At 43.3% G+C, this 27,841-nt stretch overlaps 1 protein-coding gene across 2 annotated transcripts in view; it reads right to left on the bottom strand.

Moving 5' to 3' along the window:
* Window positions 1–594: 594 nt before the first annotated feature.
* septin8a (septin 8a) overlaps window positions 595–27,841 on the bottom strand; it is a 124,972-nt gene continuing 97,725 nt past the window's right edge. For both annotated transcript variants that reach the window (XM_083643567.1, XM_083643566.1), the window contains exons 7-10: window positions 13,537–13,705; window positions 8,606–8,738; window positions 3,876–4,045; window positions 595–1,454 (exon numbers count right to left, since the gene is read on the bottom strand). In XM_083643567.1, coding sequence (XP_083499693.1) covers window positions 1,451–1,454; window positions 3,876–4,045; window positions 8,606–8,738; window positions 13,537–13,705 — 476 coding nt within the window. In that variant the 3' untranslated portion in view covers window positions 595–1,450. The remainder of the gene's footprint in view (window positions 1,455–3,875; window positions 4,046–8,605; window positions 8,739–13,536; window positions 13,706–27,841) is intronic.

Here is a 27,841-nt window from a genome sequence, read left to right as displayed (position 1 = left end):
ACTGAGTCTAAACACATCAGTTCAGGCTTTCAGTTTACCTGAATCGTCTACAATATGTATAAACGGGCGTGTTTGTGTGTGTGTGTGTACACTGTCTCAATACTCATATACTATCAAAGCGATCATTTGTAGTTCGCTAAAGTTACTGTTACATCACTCATGGACAATGTACAGCATCGTATGTGCTTCTTACATTAATATCATATTCAAAAACTAGTACATTTTGCATATTGGCATTATAATAAAGCCAGGTAAGCTCTAAAAAATTCACATACAAGTTTAATGAATTAATATCAAACGGCACCAGAATATTGCTTCTTTTTTTAAGACTTAGGACTAGGTTTTAGCTCATCAAAAATATATACAGTATACAGTATAGGTACTTGTTTTATTGCTATTACCAGTAATGCATAATTGGGCTCATCTGGTTTATGGCTGGTCATTTATTATACTGTGAAATGCTGATTTATCTAAATGGTCCGACTACAAAACTACTGCTAACACACACCACACCTGGAGAACAACGGTTCAAACGGTTCACTGAGGTCTTGAATCACATCTGAAGTTACCGGTATTTAAATGCTAGCCTTGTACAGTTGAGTTTTTTAACTGATATTGAAGCGTTTCAGATGTTGCCTGGGTGCGTTTACACTGCAGTACTAAAAGGTCATGAATGGTGAAAAGAGTACTGCAGGAATGAGCCCTGGTTCCCTCACCTCAAAAGTCACTGGGATTTGGGTTAAATGCCTGAAATAAGGTCTGTGGTTAACAAAGGTTTATTCAACAGCGACTTTTGTGTTCAGCAAGATAATAAACAAATGAAGACCACTTTTATGATCTTTGAAGCATAAATGTGATTTTTGTTTAATCGTAATTTTCAGAAAAAGCTTCAAAAATCATAAAAGTTGACCTCATTTGTCAAGAGTATCTTGCTGAACACAAAGATCGCAGTTTCATCAACTTTGGCTAACCACATACTTTCTTTCGGGCATTTAACCAAAATCCCAATACAAAAAACCCATTGACTTCCCAATGAAGGAACCAGGAAGTGCATGACTTCTGGGTTGTCCTACAAAAATACGTCATTCCCTGCGCTACACTATTGTCCGTCGCTGGGTGTGAATCTCTATCTCTAGGGTGAATATTGAATGGTGAACACAAAACAAAAACAGAAAATCTTTAAGTCACAACTATAGAAAAAGACAAAATGCATATATAAAAAAAGTGTCCCAAATCATAGAATGAGTGAACCTGAATAGATGAGATGGCCACTGTTGGCAAGTAAGTACGTTTTCCTCTTATTTCTCACCATCTTCATCCTCCTCAGTGTCTTTGGTCCATGTGCACAATGTCAAGATGGAATGTCAACAAAAACAATAAACAGGCGTCGTCGTTGCTATGGTGATGGAAGACAAATCCATGGTCGTGTGTGGTGTACAGCGCCCATAAATTAACTGAAAAACAATGACAAAGAAAAATAAACAGAATGAATAAACAACTGTATGGAATGAGACATTTTTTAAATCATAGTGCTATGAACAACTAATAAGTGAGACAATATACAGAACATGCAGATTCTAATAAAGGAATTATGGCAATGGACATTTGGAAAAGTCAATAAAGCAATTTGGTAGACTGAAGCAGAGAGGTGCTGCGGTACAAATCAGGGTTGCCACTCTTGTGTAATGATAGATTTCAAGCACTTTTCAAGGACAAATTATTTCAAAATGATGGGCCAATAATTGACAGAGACATTCACGTATACCAGGCTCGTAGGTTCTCTAATGCAAATGTGTTTCCAGTCAGGCTTACACATCAGAATTCATCATTACCACTTAAGATAAACTCAAAGCAATCTTGAAATCATCAGCATTTCTTAAGTGCTGTCAGGACCTACAGTAGGCGAGCAGCAATGACACAGCGCAGCGTGCAGAGTGATACCGTAGATAGTGGGGGAAAGTGTATCATGCTTGACCCAGCAATTTTGAGATAACGGAGCACACGAGGCTCAAATTCAGAGATTCCGGGAGGCTAAATTCAAGCACTTTAAAGGAGCTCTTTATAAATCCAAGCACTTTCAAGTATTACATTTTTTTCCAAAGCACTTTCAACCACTTTCCAGACCCGTGGCATCCCTGAGAAATACTTGGGAGAGCTTGTGCAAAAGAGTAGAAAGTGACAAAAGAGTAGAAAGTGACTGAGGAATCATGACAAAGTGTATCTGTCAGAGGAGGAAGCTCATCTTCTTCCTTATCAACGATCACTCCTGAAAATATCCTCTAGCACCGCAAACATTGTGATGTAGTTTTAACATCAATACATTTGCTCAGCTGTAGTAGCATTTCAGTTTTGGGTGAGTATGTAAAATGCAACAAAAACCGAGTCTCGCTCACAAAACCACAAAATGGATGATCAGTTTCTTAGCAGGCTGCCTGACAGAGCGCATGAGCGACCACAAGATGGAGCCAGTCGGCCTCAAATAAACCCTCAGCATTTCCCAAGCCTCCCAGAGCTCGACTGGGGAGCGACCCACAGATGACACTTGATTCAAATGGTGAACTGAAACAGGCGATTCTTATAATGATGCGAAGTGTTGACATGGAAATATTTATCAGTCGGACTTCTAGTTTCCCAATTCAATCCAACAACTATCCTGGCAGGAACAGCAGGAGCAGAGATTTGCGTACCCCTCTACAAAATCACCATTCTGCATCATGTACTCATCAGCTAAGCTTTATGTTGCCTCTGCTTCTGTGTTCACTGCCTCCTGCCTGCGGTGTTGTAGTCGAGTCCGGACTTGAGTCCGGACTTGAGCACTGATGACCCAGACTTGGACTCAAACATTCATGCATTCGGATTCGGAATTTGGAAAAGAGGACTCGGACTTGTTAGTATTTTGTTTTTTTTGTTATAGGCCCTATTAATTTGGCATAATATATTGATAGCTATATTAATACTGTGACATTAGTCAATTTTGTGCGAGGGCAGGCACGTGTTCCACCTACATGTGGATTCAAGCTCATGTTCAGTAACTCCAGACTTGGACTTGGACTCATGTAATACTCGACTCGGACTCGACTCAGATTCTTCTTTGGTGACTCGGACTTACGCATGTTCACTGGAGATAGCCATAACAAGAGCACAATCCCATTAAGAGCTCATGAATGCGAGATTGAACTTGAGGACATACCAGCATAGCAGAAAACCTCCAACTCTAAGATCTTGGAGCAGGGGAAGAGAGCAAAAAAGAAAAAGAGGGGATGAGAGAAACAAGAGACCATACACAAAACACAACGACGAGGATTTGAGGTACAGAATGAAAGAGAAAAGGATTTGAGGTACAGAATGAAAGAGAAAGGCTAGGAAATTGAGAAAAGGTGAGTTTTGGTAAGTTGTTGCTATGGAGGGTACTGTAAGCTTTTCTACTCTACCAGTCTGACAGGGAAAGACGAGTATGGTATAGGGATGCACTGATATGAACATTTTGGCAGATACCGATATTAACATTGCTTTTATGGCCGATAACCAATATTTACCGATGTCGATATGATCTGTATAAAAACAAGTTTCTATGATAAGCAAATTTTGTACATACTGAAAAACACGTCAAATTTGAATTTCCAAAAGGTAATGTCTTTCTTTCTTTCCAAAGCATTTGGAAAAGTGGTATCAGAGATTTACCACATTGTTTCCTCTCAATGTGAAGATTTTGGCTGATACTAATAATCAATATTAACATTGCTGTGATTTTGTTCATCTTATCGATACAGATATGTAAAAATCACTAACATCAGTCAATACCAATATGATTGCGATATATCGTGCATCCCTAGTATGGTAAATGGTAGATAGAAAGGAAGGCGGGATTGGCTCACTTTTTCTTGTCCTTGTCTTTCTTGAGGGGCTGGGAGAGGGAGAGGCTCTCTGCTGCCACCTTCCTCCTGTTGAAGGCGTTCATCTCCTCCTCCAGATCTCTCCTCTTCTCCTCCACTTTCCTCTTCTCCTCCTGGTGCATCCTCTTCAGCTGCTCAAACTTGTCGTGCAGCTGGTGACAGACAGGCAGGCAGACGGACAGACAGAGACAGAGGGACACACTTTATTCCAGTCATTTCAAAAGCCAAGCAGAGTTGCAGTGGCAGCATGTTGAGCGGTGGCAGCATGTGGGCTATTTTGTGACCATTCAAATCAAATTAAAGTTATAATCACAATGAAACTGAATGAGATTTTTTTCACCTTGTTAAGCAATTCTCCACATCAAAATGAACACCTATTGAGCAATAAATGCAAAAAAGTATTATTATTACTGTATTGTTATTGTTGTTTTTTTATTACAATTACTTTTACTTCCTGGAAAAGAATGTTTTTAGTCTTACTTTACAGTGTACCAGTAGGGGTAGATTTTTATTTTTATTTTTTATTTTTAGTCCCGGTGGCTACAATTAATTAATTTGGAAGAATCTGGCATTTGTGACAGCTCAAAATATGCACAAAGCATTTCACAGTGGATTGCTCCACCAACTACGCAGTACAGTATGCACATTTTCAATGTTTGTTATGGTTACACAAGCAGAACACCTTTGACATGCTTACTTTGACTACTTTACTTTACGTTTGAAGTACTTCAGTGGTTGGCTGACTGCTCAGTTGCCGGTGGCTTTCTTGCTCCATTCTTATATTAATATGTATACTATAGTTATACTTTATAAATACTCCTGTTCTTGTGTCCCTTTATAATGTCAGTTATCTTCATCCTGTTAGCGGGTTTCTCTGTCATGACCCTGATCTGTATTGAACCATAGAAGAAACAAAAGGAGGGCTGCGGCGTTTCAAATAGTTAAAGGGACATAATAGTGTAAAAAAGGCGGGAGGACCAAGGCACTTCTTCTAGCAAAGTTAAAAAAGCTTTATTATAGGCTTAATTCATAATGAATTAAATTGAAACACCAACATGTTTCGGTCAAACAGACCTTCGTCAGGGTGTGCAAAGAATCACAGGGCAAACAGTCCACATATCCAGTTCAGGCAATCAACAGTCATGAGGAACAGGTGATACCAGAGAAACAGTGAAGACATTTGCACATAGCCTCCTATAGAGGGCAGCATTATAGAGGCAAATACAAAAGCCTATGGATACAATCCAGCAGACCTATAAAGAAGAAAAGAAAAGAACAAACCACAAAACACCATACTGATAGCACAGCAAATATATACAAGGGTATTTAGAACCATTAAGTCAACTAACTGCGTATTTACAAGAAAGAGACCAATCAATGGTGTCATTGAGACCAGGGGGGGGACATGGCTTGAAGCCTATGGATCCAATGACTCTCTTTTTGATTGAGGGTCCTCTCTCTATCCCCTCTTCTAGGGGTTAGGGGGACATGATCTATGCCCAATATTGTAAAGGAAACTGAACAACAGTTATGGGCATCCTTAAGATGCTTGGTTATAGCATACATGTAGGATATATCCATCTAGGACCTCGCGTGAATAGCCACGTTCCCTAAACCGGCAAAGGAACAGGGTAACAGGTACCCTTTTCCTTTAATCAAAAACATTCCTTACGGACAATTCCAAAGGCTACGTAGGATCTGTGATGACAATACTGACTTTAACACTTTGAGTGCCACGGCCCTTGGGCAAAAGGTTGCTGTACTGTGCCACATAGGCCGCAATGCATTTTAATATAGCCATATCATTTTTTGTGTTCCTCTTATATGGACAACCAATAGCCTCAATGAAACTTTGAACCCTTCTGTTTCATTTAAAAAAAAACTGTGTTTATAAACCGTTCCATTTTGGAAATACACCCCTCTGAAAAAGAGTGTTTTCGACCGAAAAGAGCATGCTGAAATTAGTTTCTGAGATAATCACATCTTTATGTTAGAAAGGCGACAGAATGAATTCTGCTTTGAGTTGAACTCTGCTTTGAGTTGAACAAAATGCTATAGCTGAAATGAAAGGTTAGAATGTCTAGTTTACCTGCGGGAAAAAGTATGTCAAAAGAATGTTTTGTTTATTTTCTACAAATATTAGTAAACAGCTTGGTCTAACATCAAAATGTTCACTTTCATGGGGTCATGCTGGATATTGAAGTCTCTATTTACATAGGGAAACAAGATATCACCTTTTTTTTTTTTTTTATGAAACTACACATTGAAAGCTTTCATTTGATGTGTAACATAATAACAATATTCAAAACACAACATGTCCTGCACTGTTTTATCTTCTTCACATGGACCTTCAAAATAGTTGGAAATCAAGACAACTTTATGTAAACATAGGCCAACATCGAGCCTGCTGCTGCCTGGGTGTGTGTGTACTGTCAATGGTTGTATGCTGTAGTGCCCTGCGTGCCCCACCCCCCTCCTCCTCCTCCTCCGTGGTGGGAGGAGTCGAGTGTCTCTGCTACGGTTTGCTCTGAGTTTGATCTGCACTGAAAAGTCCGCTGCCTGCATCCCCCCGCTTTTTTACAGCGTGTCCTCGGCTCCCAGCTGAGAATAATGTAACTTTTCAGAAAGACGCTGGTGTCGCCGTGTCGGCAACTAAATCATATGGATGGACTATCGCAGCGGACACGGATGGGGCTCAATTGTGGCAGCAGATGACTGCTGTTCACAGGCACAGCTAACGTTATGCTTCAAGCATATCGATGCAATTTCCGTATTCCGTTTCCTCATGACTTCTTCTCTCTTTTCTCCTGGCCTTTGTCTAATCGGGAGGGCACTGTCGCCACCTAAGGGTTCTGTAAAATAGGTTAGACACATTCAATAGCTCCCATATTGTAAGAGGCGATGTAAGAGGCTTAGATCGACATCCCCCCGTCAAAATATGAATTTGGAGTTATTGACGCCATTTGGCGTCGCTGGCAGCCTACGGTAAATTTCTCCTGACGCCATTTGGCGTCGCTGGCACTCAATGTGTTAAGCTGAAAAGCACAGAGATGTATTGCCGGTTTAGGGAACGTGGCTATTCACGCGAGGTCCTAGATGCAGCCCTTACTAGGGCTATCTCCCTTGAATGGGACTCTCTCTTGGAGAGGAAAGCCCCTAAGGTCGATCAAGACAGAGTTTTCTTCTCCGCTGGTTATAGCACGCAGGCCAATAACATACGCAGCATTATTAGAAAGAATTGGGATCTCATCCAATGTGATGAGGCTCTACGACAGGTGTTCCCTGACCCTCCCTTTTTCTTTTAGGAGAGCTCCAACTCTAAGTGACAAGCTGGTTCACAGTCACACACCAGCTAAGGAACCAAGTACATGGCTGTCTAGAGCAGGAGCACCAAGTACATGGCTGTCTAGAGCAGGAGCACCAAGTACATGGCTGTCTAGAGCAGGAGCACCAAGTACATGGCTGTCTAGAGCAGGAGCACCCAATGGCACTTACAGGTGTGGTAACTGTAGACAATGTGACATCACACATCAACTAAAAAGCCTAATGGGAGAATAGGCTAAAAAGGCTCATCATACATCAACTGAAAGATGTTGGTGTTTCAATTCAATTCATTATGAATTAAGCCTATAATAAAGCTTTTTTAACTTTGCTGGAAGAAGTGCTTTGGTCCTCCCGTCTTTTCTACACTGTATTGAACCATGTTTGCAAAGCACTTTGGGTCGTCTGAAATGTGCTACGTAAATAGAGAGGCAACGTGAACGTCACTTCCTGCTTCAGCACTGTACCAGAGGTTTTTCTCATCCGCCATGTATTTTCCTATAGACTGTTTTACTTGGTCAGAGGACGGCTTCAGGGGAGATGGGCTGCCGTGAAGCTAGCTGCTGCTATGATCGGCCAGAGAGAGAGAGGTGACGTAGAACCCTTGCTATATATATGGGAATGAACTGACGTCATATCTAACGTCATTGCAGATGTCATACTTGGACTTTGACTGACCACGACATAGCTGACGTCATACTAGAACTTGACTGACGTCACGGGGTGATCAGGTTATGCATGTGTGGCCTTCTGCTTGAAATTTGGTCTGGAGACCTCACAAGCATTTTATGAAATGTCTATGGGGAAATAAATGGCGGATGAAAATCTCTGGTACAAGTGCTGAAGCAGGAAGTGATGTTTCACTTTGGCTCTCTATAAAACAACGTGATTTGATGTGAATGTGTTGACTGTGTGTATGTAGTCATTCCTGATGTGGTAAACCAACATGGTGACAACAAACACTTTGGAATGATTTGTAAATCCTGTGGTAAAGAGAGATCCAAGCCAAGGCACTCCAACAGTCTGTCAGAAAGTCTTTCTTCTTTTTGGCGCGTCTTCACTGTGAGGAAAAACCTGCCTGCTGCCTTTTTAACTCCCAATTAGAAATAGCAGGATAGAATCAAGGCTTTTTAGTCATCGGCTGTAGTATAATATAATAATATCATAGTGCCTTGGATCTCTTTTTCCACATGACAGAATACATTGTTTTGAACCCAGGAGCACCAACTCCTCAATCTTTTTAACATAAGAAGCACTACAGCATCCTATCTATTTGGAAACAGTGCTTGACCTCAGTCTGTGTGATTTCTCCTCCTCCACTCGCCCACACTGACCTCTCTTCTCCTTCTCTTTCAACTCTGCTTCAGTCTCCTCCACTCGCCCACACTGACCTCTCTCTCCTTCTCTTTCAGCTCTGCTTCCGTCTCCTTCACTTTGTTGACGAACATCTGCCTCATCTCCTCCTCTTTACGCTGCAGATCCCCGAGGAACTCTTTCCTCTTGGCCTCATACGTCTCCTGAAGACTGCAGGGAGAGGAGACAGGGGTGGAGAAACAGGGATAGATTAGCTATTGTCTTGAAACAATGGAGAGTCTCCCTGAATTTGACCCCTGAGGATCTCTGTTGTTTGGGGTTTTGTGTGTGTGTGTGTGTGTGTGTGTGTGTGTGTTTTCACTGTACACACACAATGAGGGGCCCTTTACACGAGGACAGTTTCTGAAAGAAACGACACAATAGCGTTTCCTTCACACCTTTTCCTTCACACCTTCTCCCTGTTTACATGAGCGCTGTTGAATTTTTAAAACGCCGTAATGTACATGCCAGGTCGCTAGGTGGCAGTGTGATCACCTTATTCTTTGCCCATACAAGGACGTTCTGCATGACGTAATTTCGTGATCGTCTTTCCTGTTTTAAACGCGGAAGTAGAGTACGCCTACCGCAGTCATTTAGACTTGCCAAAAAGCTTTTTTCAAGCAAAAAAAAAAAAAACTGTTTTAAAGTTTTAATATTTGTCGGGTGAGAATGTAACATATATGTGACCAGTTTATCAGAATAACGCCTATTGGAAATCTTTAACGAGCAGCGAGGACCGGGAGGCTCCCGGTCAGCGCAGCACAGTCAGACTGTGCTGTCGGACTAGCTATCTGTCAAACCCTACTGTTGTAGTTAGGCTACTGGCAGTGAGAAAACACTGTCGACGTGCTTTTGTAACTAACGTTAAATGCCGACCGGGTACAGCCATCGGCTCCTCGCAGCAGTAACGTTCTGAACATGTAACTGAAGTTGGCCGCAGTGTAGCTTAATTCTGAATGTTGCCAAATTTCATTCATACCGATGTTTTATTTGGTTGCCAACTCGTGCACGGCTATGGCGTGTGTCGCCTGTGCAGGCACGTCAGAGTTTCTGAAATGTGCCGTTCCAAAGCGATTACATGGAGCGCTCCGCGGGGAGCGTCACCAACAATTTCACTCTGGAGGGTGGTTTTAAAATGTGTCGTTTCCTAAGCGCGAATTCGCCGTCGCCGTCTTAACGGGAGGCACTAACGATAAAATAATTCCCCGTTTCCATAGGAAACCGTCCTCGTGTAAAGTGCCCCTGAGTATGTTCACATACACGCTGATTATTCGATTTTAACCCAACTAAGGCAATACTCTGAATAAGACACTGCCATGTAAACAGAATTTTCTGATTACCTTAACCGGAATAAGGTCATAGTCTGAGTGAGACGTGGAGTATTCTGATCTTAGTCCCATTATTGAAGTGCGTTGTAGAGACATGTGAACACCTTAATTGCACAATTATGTACTATCGGAGTACGAGTTTTCACAGCATTTTCAACGCGTACGGCAAACTGCTTGATGATGCATGCTTTTCCAGCTGGCTTTGACGTGCCAACGAGCCAGCTCGGTGTGTTTTGTTTCGTTGTGTTTATACACAGCATATCATCACTTCTTTCGTGGTTTGGAGCATCTGTCGTGAGACGAGCAGCGGGTCTTAAACTTGACGTGCAAAGATTGTAAATATGTCCCGTCCGTCCTCTGCAACTGGCAGGGGGAATGCAGCTTCATGCATCGATGGTCTCAACAAAGAGCTCTAGCAGACAGCTTCCAGCAAGCGGTAACAAGTAGGCCCGACATGTTGTCCTTAACACGGTAGAAACCAGTAGAAACATGACAGAAGGGGTTTCAGGTTCAGTAGGGACACGCCGACATCATGTGGGCGTGCATCTTCAGTCATTAATCAGACTATACTCTGTAGCATGCCAACGGGAATATGAATGGAATATTCTAAAGAAGCTCAATTAAACCTCTCAATCGAAATATTGTCTTATTTAGATTAAAGGATAAGTTCACTCAAAATGTCTTATCGAATCACCCCCATGCCGATGGAAGGAAGTATTTTTAGTCCACAGAACATTTGTGGAGTTTCACAGCAAAACACCGTCGCAGAACCCTCAAACAGTGACCAACTTTCAAAGGTTAAGCCTCCATACTGGCTCACCAGTATTGGGCAAGTTACTTTCAAAATGTAATATACTACATATTACTAGTTACTTTCATTTGAAAGTAATAAGTTACTTGAAAGCCGTAAAATGCACGGAAAATGAGATCCGCGCCTCCGATGTGAAAGTTGTGAACGCGGGTTGGTGGGTAATTGTTGTACGCCTTTCGTTCCGCCAGTGGACCTAGTCACAGCGCCGGGCTACCCTGCAACCCGCCTCCACCTGAAAGCGTAGGAGCGGCAAGCCGGAACGGTGCGACTGGTCGGAGGAATGCTCCATGCCTAGTAAGTAGGTTAGGCTTTATGCTCAAACGATGTTGACATTAGTAGGTAAAATTAACGGATAATAATAAGCTTCAGAGGACTATAGCTGTCTGTGGCGAGTTGGTCTGAGGATATTCCCTCTGGAAACCAGCTCCAGAACTGCAATCTGTCTAGCTAGCCAGTTGTGCATTCCCTTACAAAAACTACTAACGTTAGTCATGTGCATTTATAGCCTATACTATTCTCCCGACGACGAGTAACGTTATGCAGACTGCAGCTGTTTGATATGCGGGCGTCGTCTTTCAGAACGGACGCTAATTAGGCTACTTCATGGGAATAATTTGCTTTACAAAAAACTGGAACCAAAAGCTAAGAATTAGCCTTGTACCTAATAGGCTACATGATGGTGCATCTGTGATTCATAAAGTCGATCAGATGAATATTGAAAGCCTTGTTACCATGCTGCATGTGGACAACACTTTCGTGTTTGATCAGTTTGATCCTTAACGACCGCAGCTGCACGTCGTTGGCTGGCGTACATCAGCGATGTTTGGTTGTTGAATGAATTCGTTCATCATACAGTAGCCTAGGCTACACTAACCTATGAAAATATTCATTTGGGCTAGGAGGGGCTGGGTGGAAATGCCTCTGCTCGCCTTTCAATCCGGGAGCGGTGGCTGTCACCTGAAAGCACACCCCAAGACGGGAATGTGGCGGTGCTGCTTGGCTGTGTGTGAAAGCAATTTCTGTGGCGAGGCTGCCGGCTTTGCGGGCCTTCTGAACTGCAATTTTGCGCGATCTGTGTGTGAAAGCGGCTTGTGAAGAGTAACTCGTTACTTATTACAATACTTTTGCATTACTTTCACCAAAATAATAGCAGTAGCATAATGACATCGCCGCCCCAGAACCATCCCAAAAACTGTCTTGAAGTCAGTCTAAACCGTCCAATATTCTAAATGTCACCCCTTTCCTTTGGTATTGTCATCTATAGTGGTTATTTGCATAAAAACACACAATTAACTCAATTTGTAACGTGTGTTACTTGACAAAGTAACTGGTATAATATTACTGAAATCCTATTGGTGATAAGTTATATTACTGAGTTACTGGTAAAAGTAAAGTACTTTTGTAAAGAGTAAAGTGCTCATTATACTCGAGCAAGGCTCCACGAGGCGGAGCTCCGCGAGTCACGTGCGGACCTCGCGCTGGAGCAAATGTTTTTATTCTCAGAATGGCAGCCAAGTGATCAGCATTTACATTGTACAATGGTAATAGTGAGAACAGCCTGTGAGTGCGCTTTCACTCTCAAACGACCGTATATCAGCACATGAATGAATCACCAAACTTGTTTTTAATATAGCCGTTTCAGTTCTCAGCCCTGATAGCCTACTCTGTGCTGCTTTTAATCTCTCTCAACCATGCTCTCAACACAACACATTTACTTGGTGAAATGACTAAAAACTAACAATTGCAAATCAAAGTTCAGCCTGAGTCAAGAAATGTGGTAATTGAAGAGAAACTCCGCACATCTTTCAGGACAGGTGCGTCGGGCAAAGACAAAAACGTCCGTAATAAGTGAAAAAAGAGTCCCGCACACTGTTAAGTTTGCAATCAAATTTGTTTTACTGTGACGTTTCGGTCACCGACCTTTTTCAAACAAAACTCTGTTTTGTCAAATTTTGTTTGAAAAAGGTCGGTGACCGAAACGTCACAGTAAAACAAATTTGATTGCAACTTAACAGTGTGCGGGACTCTTTTTTCACTTATTAAGAAATGTGGTAAAACACAGCTCAGTGTTCAGGGCTCAGTGGCTCGAAAGCCTCCATGTTTGGAGAGAAGCCGTGCAGAGGTCGCGCTGTGAGAAAAAAATTCAGGTACGCGGTGGGCGGCCTACGGAGGTCGCGCCCAACACATTGACATCATTTGACGCTCGCGCCCCTCGCTCCTCCCCCGCACCCTTCGCGGCACAGCGAGTATAAAACAAGCTTTACCCCCAACACTGCTGCTCACCTAGCATAATCGAACTCCACAAGTCGGGGAGGTGCCAAGTTGACTTGAAAATATGTCAGTTACACCCGGTTTTTAGCTGAAATCTTCACTGTAGCCAGGTTACAGTAACTGCAGCTTTTCTTCTTTGAGAATGTTTCTACAGTGAAGATTTCAGCTAAAAACAGGGTGTAAATGACGTCTTTTCAAGTCAACTTGGCATCTCAGGGCTTGTGAGGAATTGGATTGTGACAGGTGAGTATACAAGCATTTTATGTTTTGTTTTTTTGTTTTGTTTTTCCCCCATTTGCAAATTGGTCACCATCCACTTCAATTGTTTAGGAGAATTCTGCAACAGTGTTTAGCTGTGAAACTCCAGGAATGTTTTGTTGATGAAAAAACTTCACCTGTCCTTCCATCGGCATGGGCGTGAGTAGATAATGACAGAATTTTCATTTTTGGGCGCACTTATTCCTTTAATCAAAATATTGTCTTATTTAGATGAAGGTCAATAGTCAGATTATTGCAGTCATTGTTCTATTGTGTCAGTATCCACTCCCTCCCTCTCTACCTGAAGGGCTGGCTGTCGGGGTCTGTGTCTTTGAAGCCCATCTCCTCCAGCTTGCAGCGTCTGTACAGCTCATAGTGGCGGGCGTGGGTCTGCTCCCTCAGGTCCTCCATGTTCACCCTGATCAGCATCTCACGCAGCTTGACAAAGTCGCAGTGGCTCTCATTCTCCACTAGAGGGAGCACAGTCACAGGCACGCTAGGGTTATTGAGCAGCATTGGGGAGAGATATGAGTCACATTGTAGATCTTGTCAAAAATATCAATATACACTGTGAAAAATCTCCATCTCAAGTAATTTAGTCTATGAATGAGTCCTACAAATCTTATTTTCTTAAAATAAGCCGAGGGGGGGGGGGGGTAATAGATAATCTCACATGTTGCAGTGCAGTGTACAACCCCCTCTGTCGCACCTGACTTTGTCTCATCACTGATAACTGCTCACATCCCAGGTGAGGTCTTGTTTCAGGTAGGCTACACCTTGCAAAGTAGTCTTTGATTAACTGCCGACAGTCTGCTTTGCGGTCAAAACGTTGGTTTTGTCTTAATAAAGTGCACTAGAGTTATGAATGTACAGCCACATTTCATTTGAAGTGCTAAATCTCTCTGTGCCGCTCTTTCATTCTCGGCCTAGCTGTCTCTCTCGCCGCCTGGAGCTCATTTTAACACTCCATCTGTCTCCCTGTTCTCCTCCCTCTCTCCATCCTTCCCCCTCAAAGCAGGAAATCATACCGCATCCCCAAAGGAATGTGAAGTACTGAACACAAAATGCATTTGAATAAATCCCATCCTTTGTAATAAAATTGCATCAAATTTATTACATTATGGCAACACACAGGCGTTGATAAATAAGAAGGATTCTGCACTTGGGTGTTGATTTTTCACACGGGTGACTCTCAAAGCCTGGCTTTGGTTTTCTGTCCGGGTGATTGTCACAGTTTAAAGGGGTTCATGTCATCATGGGGAAAGGGCAGGAAGCGTTTCCTGCCTCGCACGCTGACAGCTGAGGGGACGATGTGCCCCGGCTGGGTGTCATTTCCATTCTGTTTACTCCATTTCAAAGACAGACTGCTCTCCAGTTTAAAAAGTTGTCTTCTCTATTTTGTGAACTGGAATGAGGCTAATGTCTGATCTTTAGGGGGGAAAAAGACTAGACTAGTTCCTAGTCGGACACTCGGGTATGATTTCTCTCAACCCCTAGTTGCTCCCAGTTTGTCATTTGACGTAATTTCAACATGGCCACCCACATCGTATATGGTGCCAAAAACACATTTCTGGCAGATTCTTTGTTTTCAGTATGCTTTCAGACCAATCAGCATACCAATACACTAGTTGGTTAAACCCATAGAATCAAGCGTTAATGCTGTTATTAGCTGTGAATTGTCTAATTTAGCTGATGCTATTAGCATCCATGGTTTTGTGACTTGAAGCTGGCACACACGTGGGTCGGAGATGACGCGTTTTACCACTTCCAACCATAAACAAATGCAGCAATAGATCATACAGTACAGCAAGAGAGCATAGCAGTTAATAATAATATGGGAACACAGTTGTTACTCTTAGTCAACCAGAACCTTTCTTACCCTGCATCACTCTCGTCTAAGAAAAATAATCACTCCTTACTCCTGCTCTGAAAAATAAAGTTGTTCCTTCCCATCCTAAGGTGTCCGGGTGTACAGATCTGATCATGACTCCATAGTCTGAGTGGAAACTTGGAAGAAAGCGATCCCTTCCTCAATTATGCTCCGTCACCTCAAAGCTTTGAATGAAGGCACATCAGACAGGCAAACTTCTGCAGACAACCAAAAACCTGGAGAGCACTAGAGCAGCTGCGGTCCAATGCATAAGTGGATACATCGCTGCTAATCTTGGACAAACCCAGAGAAGAATCGGTTGTCAAAATAGATTGGCGATGTCAGAAAAGCACTTCTCTCAGAGATCTGATGAAATCAACCTGTTCGTAAAACTAAAGATGCTGTAAAGAGCCATTTTCTGTTATGACAGGTCTAAGGTTGTCAAAAGTACTGATACATTTGAAACGGATACAATACTCATTTGCAACAGGTATCAATAGTAGCCTATTGATAAGTAGCAGTAAAAAAATGTTGAAACCGATACAATAATAATAATAATAATAATAATAATAATAATAAATATAGCCGCAAGCGGCGGTGACGGGGTCCAAGCAAGGTCAGTAAGGGTGTAGTGGTCAGTAAAGGGTGATGGGGTCAGTCAGGGTGTTGTGGTCACATAAGTACTTGTGACTTGAAGTAGTACTTGGATAGAAAGCAGTTTTTGTGTACAATTTCCCTTTAAATATCTGGACAGAAAGTGGTATTTGGGTAGAACATACTGTCAATACGACAAGTACTTCTCTGGCTCTGCAGATGCATATAATATGGTCTACAAAGTTAAATACAACAGTCTGGATAGCTCACTTGGTAAAGCTCATGACTTATGCTAACTAAAGACTATTGCGGCTCAAAGTTCAAACCCCATGTGGAATGAACAATTTTCAACTTCAGACAGTTAAGTCAGTAACAGTAATTAAAACTCAACATGTTGCCTCCTTATTTTGCGGTGTCTCATGAACTTTTTCAATATCTTGGAAATGTTAGCTGGAGATTGCGTGGCTGTGTTCAAGAACGTGTTTTGCAACAGGAGAGGTTAGTTCTTGTCTCATGATGGAGCTTTTGTGTTCTGAAATCAGAATTTTCAGTTGTCATTGAGTCTTTCCCACACTCAAATCAAACCATAGGGCGTAGTGGCGTCCACTACAGAAGGTTGATGGTTTTATCCCTGAAATTGCTTTTGGTGACTATAGCCAGCACCCTGCATGGCAGCTTGTCATGCAGTCCATTTACCATTAAGGAAATTTCTGTATTACACACATAATGCACCACTTTACATTAAAAGTCTGCCCTGAATGGAGGTGTTTGAACTAATTGGTGTGGGTTGTGCTGTTACAATGGACACATGAGTGACAAGGATAATTCAGATTGAATTCTCTTTTTGGACCTTTCACATCTGAAGACACAATAATGTATTGGAATGTTTTTCCTCTCATATATCTGAAAGAAGGCTCCCAGCAAACACAATTACATCATGATGATGTTCTGATATCATCTTTCAGTGACGTCCAGGACTAGGCCAAATCACAGCCGATTTGGGGATCATTTAGACATCTACACAGGAATGTCAAGATGACGTCGAAATATGACGTTACCATGAATAGGCATATTCAGTTATTCTGCTATGTACACAGTGTGTATTCAGCAGCTTTATACATAATTATATCCAGATTAACCTTTATTCTACATTTTCAAAAAATAAAACAGTTACCTGGCCGTGGTTTGAACCCAGGACCTCCAGCTTTGGTGTCTGCTACTTTACCCCTACACCATCCTTCCACAGCACTGACAAGGCACGGATGTAACCTTATTATGGCATAAACTTGTTTTTATTAAAACGTGGGTGTCAAGTCTTTGTGGATCGGGCATTACTGTGTGACATCTAAACCAACTATGTATTATGCTACAGCAGATGCAGAACCCCAAAACACATTAACCCCACCCAAAATGCTACATTCCAACTTCCAGTAGTAGTAGTAGTAGTAGTAGTAGTAGTAGTAGTAATAGTAGCAGAAGTAGTAATAGTAGTAGTAGTAGTGTTGGTAGTAGTGGGAGTGGTAGCAGTAGTAGCAGCAGTAGTTGTAATTGACCGGTTAATGAGTTGTGGGCAATTTAGGGTTGGCGTGTGTTTCATTAAAAGTTTCAAGATTTATCATTTAAAATTGGTTTCACGTATCCAAAATCCTTTAATAACTTCAGGTCGGGGTAGTCCATAGATGACCCAGAAAAAGTTTCGTGTGATTTGGCCAAACGGTCTAGGAGGAGCTCGCAAAAGTAGGTTTTTGATCAAATTCAAAATGGCGGAAAATCTACCAGACAGAAATGGGTGTGGCCTAGTAGGTTAGATGCACGATGCTCCAGGGAAACCGATAGACGTGGAATTTTGATTCTACGGCTCGTGGTTCAGAAGTTATTGACCGAAAAACGTGAAATTGGCTGTTATAGCGCCACCATCTGGTGGATTGGTGTAATTTTTTTACTCTGAGTAGTGGGTGATGTCGTGAACCTGTGTGGAAAGTTTGGGTGATGGGGGGGGTATGGTTTCTGAGATCCACACACTTTTAGGGCAGGAAAAGAACAAAAGCAAATACACAAAAGTTTAGACATTTATAAATTCAAAACGGTTTCACGTATACAAAATCCTTTAATAACTTTAGGTCGGGGTAGTCCATAGATAACCCAGAAGAATTTCCGTGTGATTTGGCCAAACGGTCTAGGAGGAGTTCGCAAAAGTAGGTTTTTGATAAAATTCAAAATGGCGGAAAATCTAGGCACACGCAAATGGGCGGGGCCTATATGGATAGATGCGTATTGATCCAAGAAATCCAGGAGAAGTGAAATTTTGAGTATAGGACCCACGGTTCAGAAGATATGGACCATAACGCGAAATGGTCTGTTATAGCGCCACCATCTGGCCGATATGGGTAATTTTTTGTTTCTGAGTAGTGAGGCACATTTACAATCTATGTGCCCAGTCTGGCTACGCTGAGCATTACAGTTTCTGCTGTACATACAGTTTTACCGGAGAAGAATAAAAAAAAAAAAAAAAAAAAAAAAAAATAATCAGAACAGATACAATAGGGATCCACGCACTTCGTGCTTGGACCCCTAATAATCAATTTTATTTGATGGCGCCTTTCACGACACTCAAAGTCACCTTACAATTTCAATAAAAAACATACAATGAAAAGATAAAAACAGTACATGCAGTAATGCACAAGTAGCAATAAGCAATAATAAGACTAATAATAATAATAATAATAATAATAATAAATATAGCCGCAAGCGGCGATGCGGGGTCCAAGCTTCTGGTGACTTGGGGGGTGTATGTCAGATAATATAGACACTGAATTGCACATTTAGTCAGAGTTGGTATGTGCACAAGTGCACAAAGTTTGGTTGAGATTTGGTGACCTGACCGGGTTCAAGCAGTAGTAGCAGTAGTAATAGTAGTGTTAGTGTATATGTGTGTAAGTGTGTATATGTGTGTGTGTATATATGTGTGTGTATATGTGTGAGTATATGTGTGTGTGTGTGTGTGTGTGTGTGTATGTGTGTGTGTGTGTGTATATGTGTGTGTGTGTGTGTATGTGTGTGTGTGTGGCGTGTGTGTGTGTGTGTATAGGTGTATATGTGTGTGCATGTGTGTGTGTGTGTGCATGTGTGTGTGTGTGTGTGTGCGCGCAATGTTATGTAGAGGAAGGATGACATCATAGATGACATCATAGATGACATCATAGATGACATCATCAGTGATGTCACAAGACTGTCATCGGTGATGACATAGTGTCAAAGTTTAAACATTTATCATTTCAAGACGGTTTCACGTATCCATGGTTTGAACCCAGGACCTCCAGCTTTGGTGTCTGCTACTCTACCCCCTACACCATCCTTCCACAGCAATGACAAGGCACGGATGTAACCTTATTATGGCATAAACTTGTTTTTATTAAAACGTGGGTGTCAAGTCTTTGTGGATCGGGCATTACTGTGTGACATCTAAACCAACTATGTATTATGCTACAGCAGATGCAGAACCCCAAAACCCATTAACCCAACCCAAAATGCTACATTCCAACTTCCAGCAGCAGTAGTAGTAGTAGTAGTAGTAGTAATAGTAGCAGAAGTAGTAATAGTAGTAGTAGTAGTGTTGGTAGTAGTGGGAGTGGTAGCAGCAGTAGTAGCAGCAGTAGTTGTAATTGACCGGTTAATGAGTTGTGGGCAATTTAGTGTCGGCGTGTGTTTCATTAAAAGTTTAGAGATTTATCATTTCAAAACGGTTTCATGTATCCAAAATCCTTTGATAACTTTAGGTTGGGGTAGTCCATAGATGACCCAGAAAAAGTTTTGTGTGATTTGGCCAAACGGTCTAGGAGGAGGTTGCAAAAGTAGGTTTTTGATAAAATTAAAAATGGCGGAAAATCTACCAGACAAAAATGGGCATGCCCTAGTAGGGTAGATGCATGATGCTCCAGGGAAACCAGGAGAAGTGAAATTTTGAGTATAGGACACACGGTTCAGAAGATATGGACCATAACGCGAAATGGTCTGTTATAGCGCCACCTTCTGGCCGATATGGGTAATTTTTTGTTTCTGAGTAGTGAGGCACATTTACAATCTATGTGCCCAGTCTGGCTATGCTGAGCATTACAGTTTCTGCTGTACATACAGTTTTACCGGAGAAGAAGAAAAAAAAAAAAAAATCAGAACCCCTAATAATACTAGTAAGGGTTAGCAGGGGCACACACACACACACACACACACACACACACACACAAACACACACACACACACACACAGGTGAACAAAATGGCAGTAAATCAGGAGATGTCAGGTTATGGAATTACAGGGAATAGGCAGATTTAAAGAGATGGGTTTTGACTGCAGTTTTGAATTCGGTAAGTGGGTCCAATGTACGGATGTGGGGGGGGGGGGGGGAGTTCCAGAGTTTGGGTGCACCATGGGAGAATGCCCAGGCACCCATTGTGGTGAGATTGAACGGGGGGATTTCCAGTAAGGATGCTAATGATGAGCAGAGTGAACGGGGGGGGGAGTGTAGGTCTGAAGGAGGTCTGTGAGTTCAAGTTCAAGTTTATTAATATGTCCCAGAAGGGCACTTTGGGTTGCAGCAAAGCATAAACATAAAACAGTAGGGGTGTCACAATATATCGTCCCACGAAATTTCGCGATAGTAAAACGTCACGATATGTATCGTTGAGATGAAATCTCATATCCCGAAAAAAAAAAAAAAAAAAAAAAAAAAAAATTTTTTTTTAAATAGACTAAGAAACGTCTTTGTTTGTTGAAGTTCAATGTGTGGAAAGTAGTTCAGTTGAACAAGTCTCTGAAGAGACACATGAGAAGTTATACAGGAGAGAAACCATTCAATTGAGTTTCTGGCAAAACTGTTTACTTGACAGGAAAAACTGAAGATGCATAAAAAATAGATTAAGAAAAGTCTTGTTTGAGTTTGAAGAAAAACTGAAGATGCATAATGAGAATTTATACTGCTGAGAAACCTTTTAGTTCAAAGTAAATCTAAGTGACGGTGTAACTCATTCTATTTCAACATAAGCCTTATCTCCAATCTCATGTTTTTTCTAGTTGTTATTGTAATAACAATTTCCCACAACAGCATGTTTTGTATTTGTGCATTTCAAATAAAATACTACTTTTCCAGTCATATATTGTCATTATTCAAGTTTAAAAAAATATTGTTAAAATCGTATCGTATCGTATCGTTATCGTGAACCCAGTATCGTGATACGTATCGTATCGTGAACTGAGTGTATCGTGACACCCCTATAAAACAGTCATAAAATCACACAAAGCTCGAGATAAAAACATAAAAATAAAGTGCAGACACAAATAGACCATAAAAACAAAAATGGAGACACAATAGATCACAAGGTAGTACAAAGTAGCAGTTCAAAAGTGCCAGTGTAGTTTTAAAGTGCATTAGAGGCCATGGCCGATAAGTGCAAATGCAAGGCAGTCTAAGAAGGACACTTAGCCACACAGCGCTACATATTACAGAAAAAAAATGCTACAATATTAGTATTGTATAAGAGAACGTAAAATAAGTAAAAACATCAAAAGGTAAGTGGGGGATAAGATATAGGGGGCTTTAAATGTTAACACATTCACTGCCCGCTGTTTTTTTTTTTTTTACTGTAGGTAGCTTCTGCCAGAGGGGTTTTTTGAGGATTCTGGCTCATCTTTCAAGACCTGAGGATTCTTTTCTGCTAAGATTTTGTGAACACAAAATATCTAAAAAGAACTAATAGAATGTGTGCTTTCTCTGTCTAAAAGAGTTAGTTTGTAGAGTTAGTAGTTATGTAGGCATTAGCACTTGAATACAGCATGGTTTCAGCGTCTGAAAATTTATTCTGAGATAAATGGCTTTTTGTGAAATTCGATAGAACAGTCACTTTAACCATTCATTTTTGGCATCAGTAAGACGTCAGACATCTAAACAATAGTTTTGAACAGTAATTTCCTCCATAACAGCAGGAAACACCCCTCTCCTTCAAACACCTCCCTCCGTGTGTGTTCTTCTTGGCTGCAGCGGGCGTGTCACAAGCTCGTTTCTGTTGCTGCTGTAACCTCGCGTCACCAGGCTCACTGCTTTGCTGCTGCTCCTGTCTGCTGGCGGCCGCTGTGCAAGTCTGGATGGGCTCGCTCGTTTCTTGGAGTTTCGGTTGAGAGCTTTGATGAAGCTTTTGCGATTCTGGTCTTATTTATGCTGCGTGTTTCAAAGTGTGTTCCACCCGTAATCTATTATGCAAATTTGCAATCCCTCACCGCCAGCAATCAGCGTGAAAGCGAAAGCGTTTTCGCCAATCCATTCTACAGTATGAGAATGGTTTCATCGCGCGTTCCCCTGCAGTTTTGGCTCTGCTTTTTCTAGTCTGGGAGAGCACTGTCGCCACTTAGTGGGTCGGTGGAATGGGTTGTACACGTTCGGTGGCTCCAATATTTATATAAGAGATGTAAAAGGGTTAGATGCAGGGTGACTCCAAGGCTCTTAACATGTGGGGAGAGACGGCAATGGTGACTTGTTGCAGTCAAAACAACCTGGTGTTAAATGTTAAAAAAACAATAGAGATGATTGTGGATTACAGGAGGAACAAAGTGCCACCTTCCCCCATCACCCTGGGTGACTCCCCAGTCAACACTGTGGAGTCCTTCCGCTTCCTGGGGACCATCATCAGCCAGGACCTAAAATGAAGAAGGCACCAAGAAGGCACAGCAGAGGATGTACTTTGTGAGGCAGCTGAAGAAATTCAAAGTGCCAAAGGCCACGATGGTGCACTTCTACACCTCCATCGTTGAGTCCATCCTCACCTCCTCCATCACCGTCTGGTATGCTGCTGCCACTCTCAAAGACATCAACAGACTTCAGCGCATCATCCGCTGCGCTGAGAAGATAATCGGATGCAACCTGCCATCCCTCCAGGACCTGCATGCAGCCAGGACACTGAAGCGGTCTCGTAAGATCATGGCTGACCCCTCCTACCCTGGCCACAAACTAAGACACTCCCCCACGGCAAGAGAGTGAGGTCTGCCAAGACCAGAACCACCTGCCACAAGACCAGCTTCTTCCCAACCGCCATCAGCCTCACCAACAAGGCCCGGAAACCCCTTCCGCCAAGGACCTCACCAACAACCCCCCCCCCCCCTCACAAACTCACTACCTCCTCCTATACTCAACTGAACTCCCCCCCCCCCCCCCCCCCCCCATAAAACTGGAACTCATATCTAATTTAAATGCCTGTCTAACTGGGACTGTAAATTCATGTAAATTCCCTGCACATTAATGCCTATTTAACTTAGCCTGTAAATTTCATATACATTCAATGTAAACTCTTATTTAACTCCGACTGTAAATTCATGTAAATCCACTGCCTATTTAACGTCTATTTAACTCAGTCTGTAAATCTCATGTAAATCCAACGTAAATTCATATTTATCATCCACAGAACACTTCACCACTCATGTACATATTGTATATATTTACTGGATTTGATTGCACTTGCAACTTTGTGATTGTCTTTAGTTATCTTCCTACTTCTTATCTCTGTATATTGATGTGACCGCTACGCTGCATACAGACACTAAGACAAATTCCTCGTATGTAACTTGCATACTGTGGCAATAAAAGTGATTCTGATTCTGATGGTGGTTCCAGCGATGGGGAGTGAACACGTGTTTGTTTTGGTGAGCGTTGATTTTGAGCCAATGAGCAGGAGTTCAGGTTTATTGTTATTGAGTTTTAAATAATTGTCATCCAGGTCTGTAAGTCGTGGAGGCAGGCAGTGAGGGTGGTGGGTGGAAGAGTGGAAGTGGGCTTGGTGGACATATAGAGTTGTGCATCGTCAGCATAGCAGTGGAAATGGACGCCATGGTGTCTGAGGATATTGCCGACGGGGAGGAGATAGGTGATGAAGAGGATTGGTCCCATTGCTGAACCCTGTGGAACCCCGTGGTGGACTGTGGAGCATTCTGACCGGAAGTTGTGGATACGGACTGAGTGGGTTCTGTCTGTGAGGTAGGAGGCAAATCATTTATAGGCAGTGCCTCAAACCCCAATGCTGGTGAGACGGTCCATGAGTAGCTGATGGGAAATTGTATCAAAGGCTGCAGTTAGGACCAGGAGAATGAGGATGGAGAGTAGGCCGGAGTCTGCTGCGCGGAGGAGGTCGTTGGAGATTTTAACCAGGGCTGTTTCTGTGCTGTGATTGGGAGGGAAACCAGATTGGAATTGCTCATACAGTTTATTGCTATGGAGGTGAGTCTGAAGTTGGGATGTGACTGCTTTTTCACGAATTTTGGAAATGAAACGTAAGTTAGATATTGGCCTGTAGTTATTGTGATCGGATGGGTCGGACCAGGTTTTTTGAGGGTTGGTCTGATTATGGCAGTCTTAAGTGATGGGGGAACTATACCGGTGGAGAGGGAGGAGTTGACGATGGAGGTGATGAGGGAGATAATAGAGGGCAGGCATGACTTCAGTAGTGTGGTAGGGATAGGATGCAGGTGACATGTTTATGTTTATGTTTATTTGCACACAAATACATAACATACAGAAATAATTAAAAAAAAATTGCTTATTGTGCAGGAGAGGTTGGAAGCCAAAAATGGCTTATAAAGGTACCTCCCCCATATCAAATTCAACAGATATATTTAAAAAAGGAAAACAAATAAAAAGAAAGAACGAAAGAAAGAACAGAAAAAATATTACATAATAGTATGGTTTATAGACTAAACAATAAAATTAACAAAATCTAGAATTAGCAAGGACATGTGGTGCTATTGGACTTGGTGATGAGTTCTGTGATTTGATTTTCTGTTAGCAGACTGAAGTTTCACAGCGCAGTGGATGAGGGGATGTTAATTGTGATTCCAGGTGATAAAGCAGTCCGTGTGGCGTTAGTAGAGGCCAGTTGCTGGTGGGTTGTAATGACTTTGGAGTTGAAGAATGTCAGAAAAGCGGAGCATTGATCGTTTGAGAGGTACTCCTTTGCAACAGTATGGATACCAGGGGTGCTTTGTCTTAATGAAAAATCAGACTGATTTTCCCTCCCTATCATTGGTGGGTATCTGCTTCAACAAGCTCAAAGATTTCTGCAATGTTTATTGGGCCTCGATTATGGAGACGTGTGCATCTGTCCCTCCTTCTGTCTTTGTTTATTTTTTGACATTCTCCCCGTGATATCGAAAATGGTATCGAGCATCAATATTTTCCTAGGTATCAGTATTGAAGTTAGAAATTCTAGTATGGTGACAACCCTAGTCAGATGTGTGTGTGTGTGTGTGTGTGTGTGTGTGTGTGTGTGTGTGTGTGTGTGTGTGTTGGCTGAAGAGACGTGCAGAGTGAAGGCACATGGCCTTCGCGGGCTGGAACACATGCCGAGGACCCTGAGGTGACAGCAGTGGACCATGGGATACATGTTCTGTCTAAATACCACCACTAGCAGTGAGCCCCGGGGATGCCAAGATGACGATAATTACGTAATAAATAAATAAATAAAAGTCTAATTAGGATGGCATTTAGTGTTCCAGATGGCTGATGGGCAAACACAACCTGCGGCGCATGACAGCAGATCATAATATAGCATCAGACTTCAGTGGTCGACTGTAGCATCAACAACAGAACACAAAGTAACATCCTAGCTCGCCTAATGACATTCGCAACATTGACACCCTCCCCCTGTTCAAATCCAGCCTCAAAACTCATCTCTTCAAATTAGCTTATTCCCTGTAATGTCCATGGTGTTTTCTCTGTTTATTGTTTAGTTTTTTATTTTTGTTCTATTTTATTTCCCTTCCACTCTTTTTATATTTTATACTGTTTGCTTGCCTGTTGCTCTGCTTCTGATTTTACCCTGTAAAGTGTCCTTGAGTGACCTGAAAGGCGCTTTGAAATAAAATGCATTATTATTATTATTAATGGAGGCAAGTGTTATTTCTCTTGGCATAGTGTGCTTTTGGGTTGTGTTGACTGAGGGACAAACTTGTTTAAAGTCTCTGCTGCCTGGGACCAGGAAGAAATAATGCTGAGAAATAGGCTAATAGTGGGGGTTATCACTCATTCTCCTTTTGACTCGTATGCTCTAGTTAACCACATCATTAGTGAGAGAACATGAGTAACAAGAGAAATGAGCTGAGCAATGACTGAGGGCCAGTCCCCTGACTGAGTGCAGAGTGGAGCCCCCAGCATAGCCACGCATGCACGCACGTACGCAGGCACGCACGTATGCACCCAGGCACGCACGTACGCAGGCAGGCACGCACACACGCAGGCACGCACGTATGCACCCAAGCACGCACATACGCACGCAGGTATGCACCCAGGCATGCACGTACGCAGGCACGCACGTACGCAGGCACGCACGTACGCAGGCACGCATGTATGCACCCAGGCACGCACGTATGCACCCAGGCACGCACGTACGCAGGCACGCACGTATGCACCCAGGCACGCACGTACGCAGGCACGCACGTATGCACCCAGGCATGCACGTACGCAGGCACGCACGTACGTAGGCACGCACGTACGCAGGCACGCACGTATGCACCCAGGCACGCACGTACGCAGGCACGCACGTACGCAGGCACGCACGTATGCACCCAGGCACGCACGTATGCACCCAGGCACGCACGTACGCAGGCACGCACGTACGCAGGCACGCACGTACGCAGGCACGCACGTATGCACCCAGGCACGCACGTACGCAGGCACGTACGTATGCACCCAGGCACGCACGTACGCAGGCACACACGTATGCACACAGGCACGCACGTACGCAGGCACGCACATACGCAGGCTGGCACGCACGTATGCACCCAGGCACGCACGTATGCACCCAGGCACGCATGTACGCAGGCACGCACGTATGCACCCAGGCACGCACATACACAGGCACGCACGCAGGCACGCACGTATGTAGGCACGCACGCAGGCACGCACATACGCAGGCTGGCACGCACGTATGCACCCAGGCACGCACGCACGTACGCAGGCTGGCACGCACGTATGCACCAAGGGCACGCACGTATGCACCAAGGGCACGCACGTATGCACCCAGGCACGCACGTATGCACCCAGGCACGCACGCACGTACGCAGGCTGGCACGCACGTATGCACCAAGGGCACGCACGTATGCACCCAGGCACGCACGTATGCACCCAGGCACGCACGTATGCACCAAGGGCACGCACGTATGCACCCAGGCACGCACGTATGCACCCAGGCACGCACGTATGCACCAAGGGCACGCACGTATGCACCCAGGCACGCACGTATGCACCCAGGCACGCACGCACGTACGCAGGCTGGCACGCACGTATGCACCAAGGGCACGCACGTATGCACCAAGGGCACGCACGTATGCACCCAGGCACGCACGTATGCACCCAGGCACGCACGCACGTACGCAGGCTGGCACGCACGTATGCACCAAGGGCACGCACGTATGCACCAAGGGCACGCACGTATGCACCCAGGCACGCACGTATGCACCCAGGCACGCACGCACGTACGCAGGCTGGCACGCACGTATGCACCAAGGGCACGCACGTATGCACCCAGGCACGCACGTATGCACCCAGGCACGCACGTACGCAGGCTGGTAGGGCTGTCACTTTTCATTCGAAATTCGAATGCAACTTTGAATGTGGGGGAGGGGTTCGTGTTCGATATGTAAATTGACTGTTGGATTTTTTTTTTTTTTTTTTATGAACCAAAATTAACCAACTGCTGCTTGCTGGTAATGTTAATCCCATGTCAGAAAAAGTCTCCAGATTTGTCGCGTTAGTCTCTTCTGAGAAAGATTGTCTCCAGGGTCTGAAAGGTTGTCTCGAGTTGGATGCAGCCAAGTTTGTGAGGCAGTGTTGTGACTGTGAGCGTCCAAGCTAACATGTCGGGCTGATGCCCGGTGGCCTGGACTGATTTTTTTTTTTTTTTTTTTTAATTAACCAAAAAACTTCGAATATATTCGAACGAATTTCGGGCAATTAAAGTTCGTTCAAACTTTATTTTGGGAAAAAGTGACAGCCCTACAGGCTGGCACGCACGTATGCACCCAGGCACGCACGCACGCAGGCACGCACGTATGCACCCGGGCACGCACGTACGAAGGCACGCACGTACGCAGGCACGCACCCAGGCATGCA

This window comes from Poromitra crassiceps (assembly GCF_964638095.1).
Source record: "Poromitra crassiceps genome assembly, chromosome: 1".
NCBI classification, from domain to species: domain Eukaryota; kingdom Metazoa; phylum Chordata; class Actinopteri; order Beryciformes; family Melamphaidae; genus Poromitra; species Poromitra crassiceps.
This window is presented reverse-complemented; position numbering and strand designations above follow the sequence as displayed.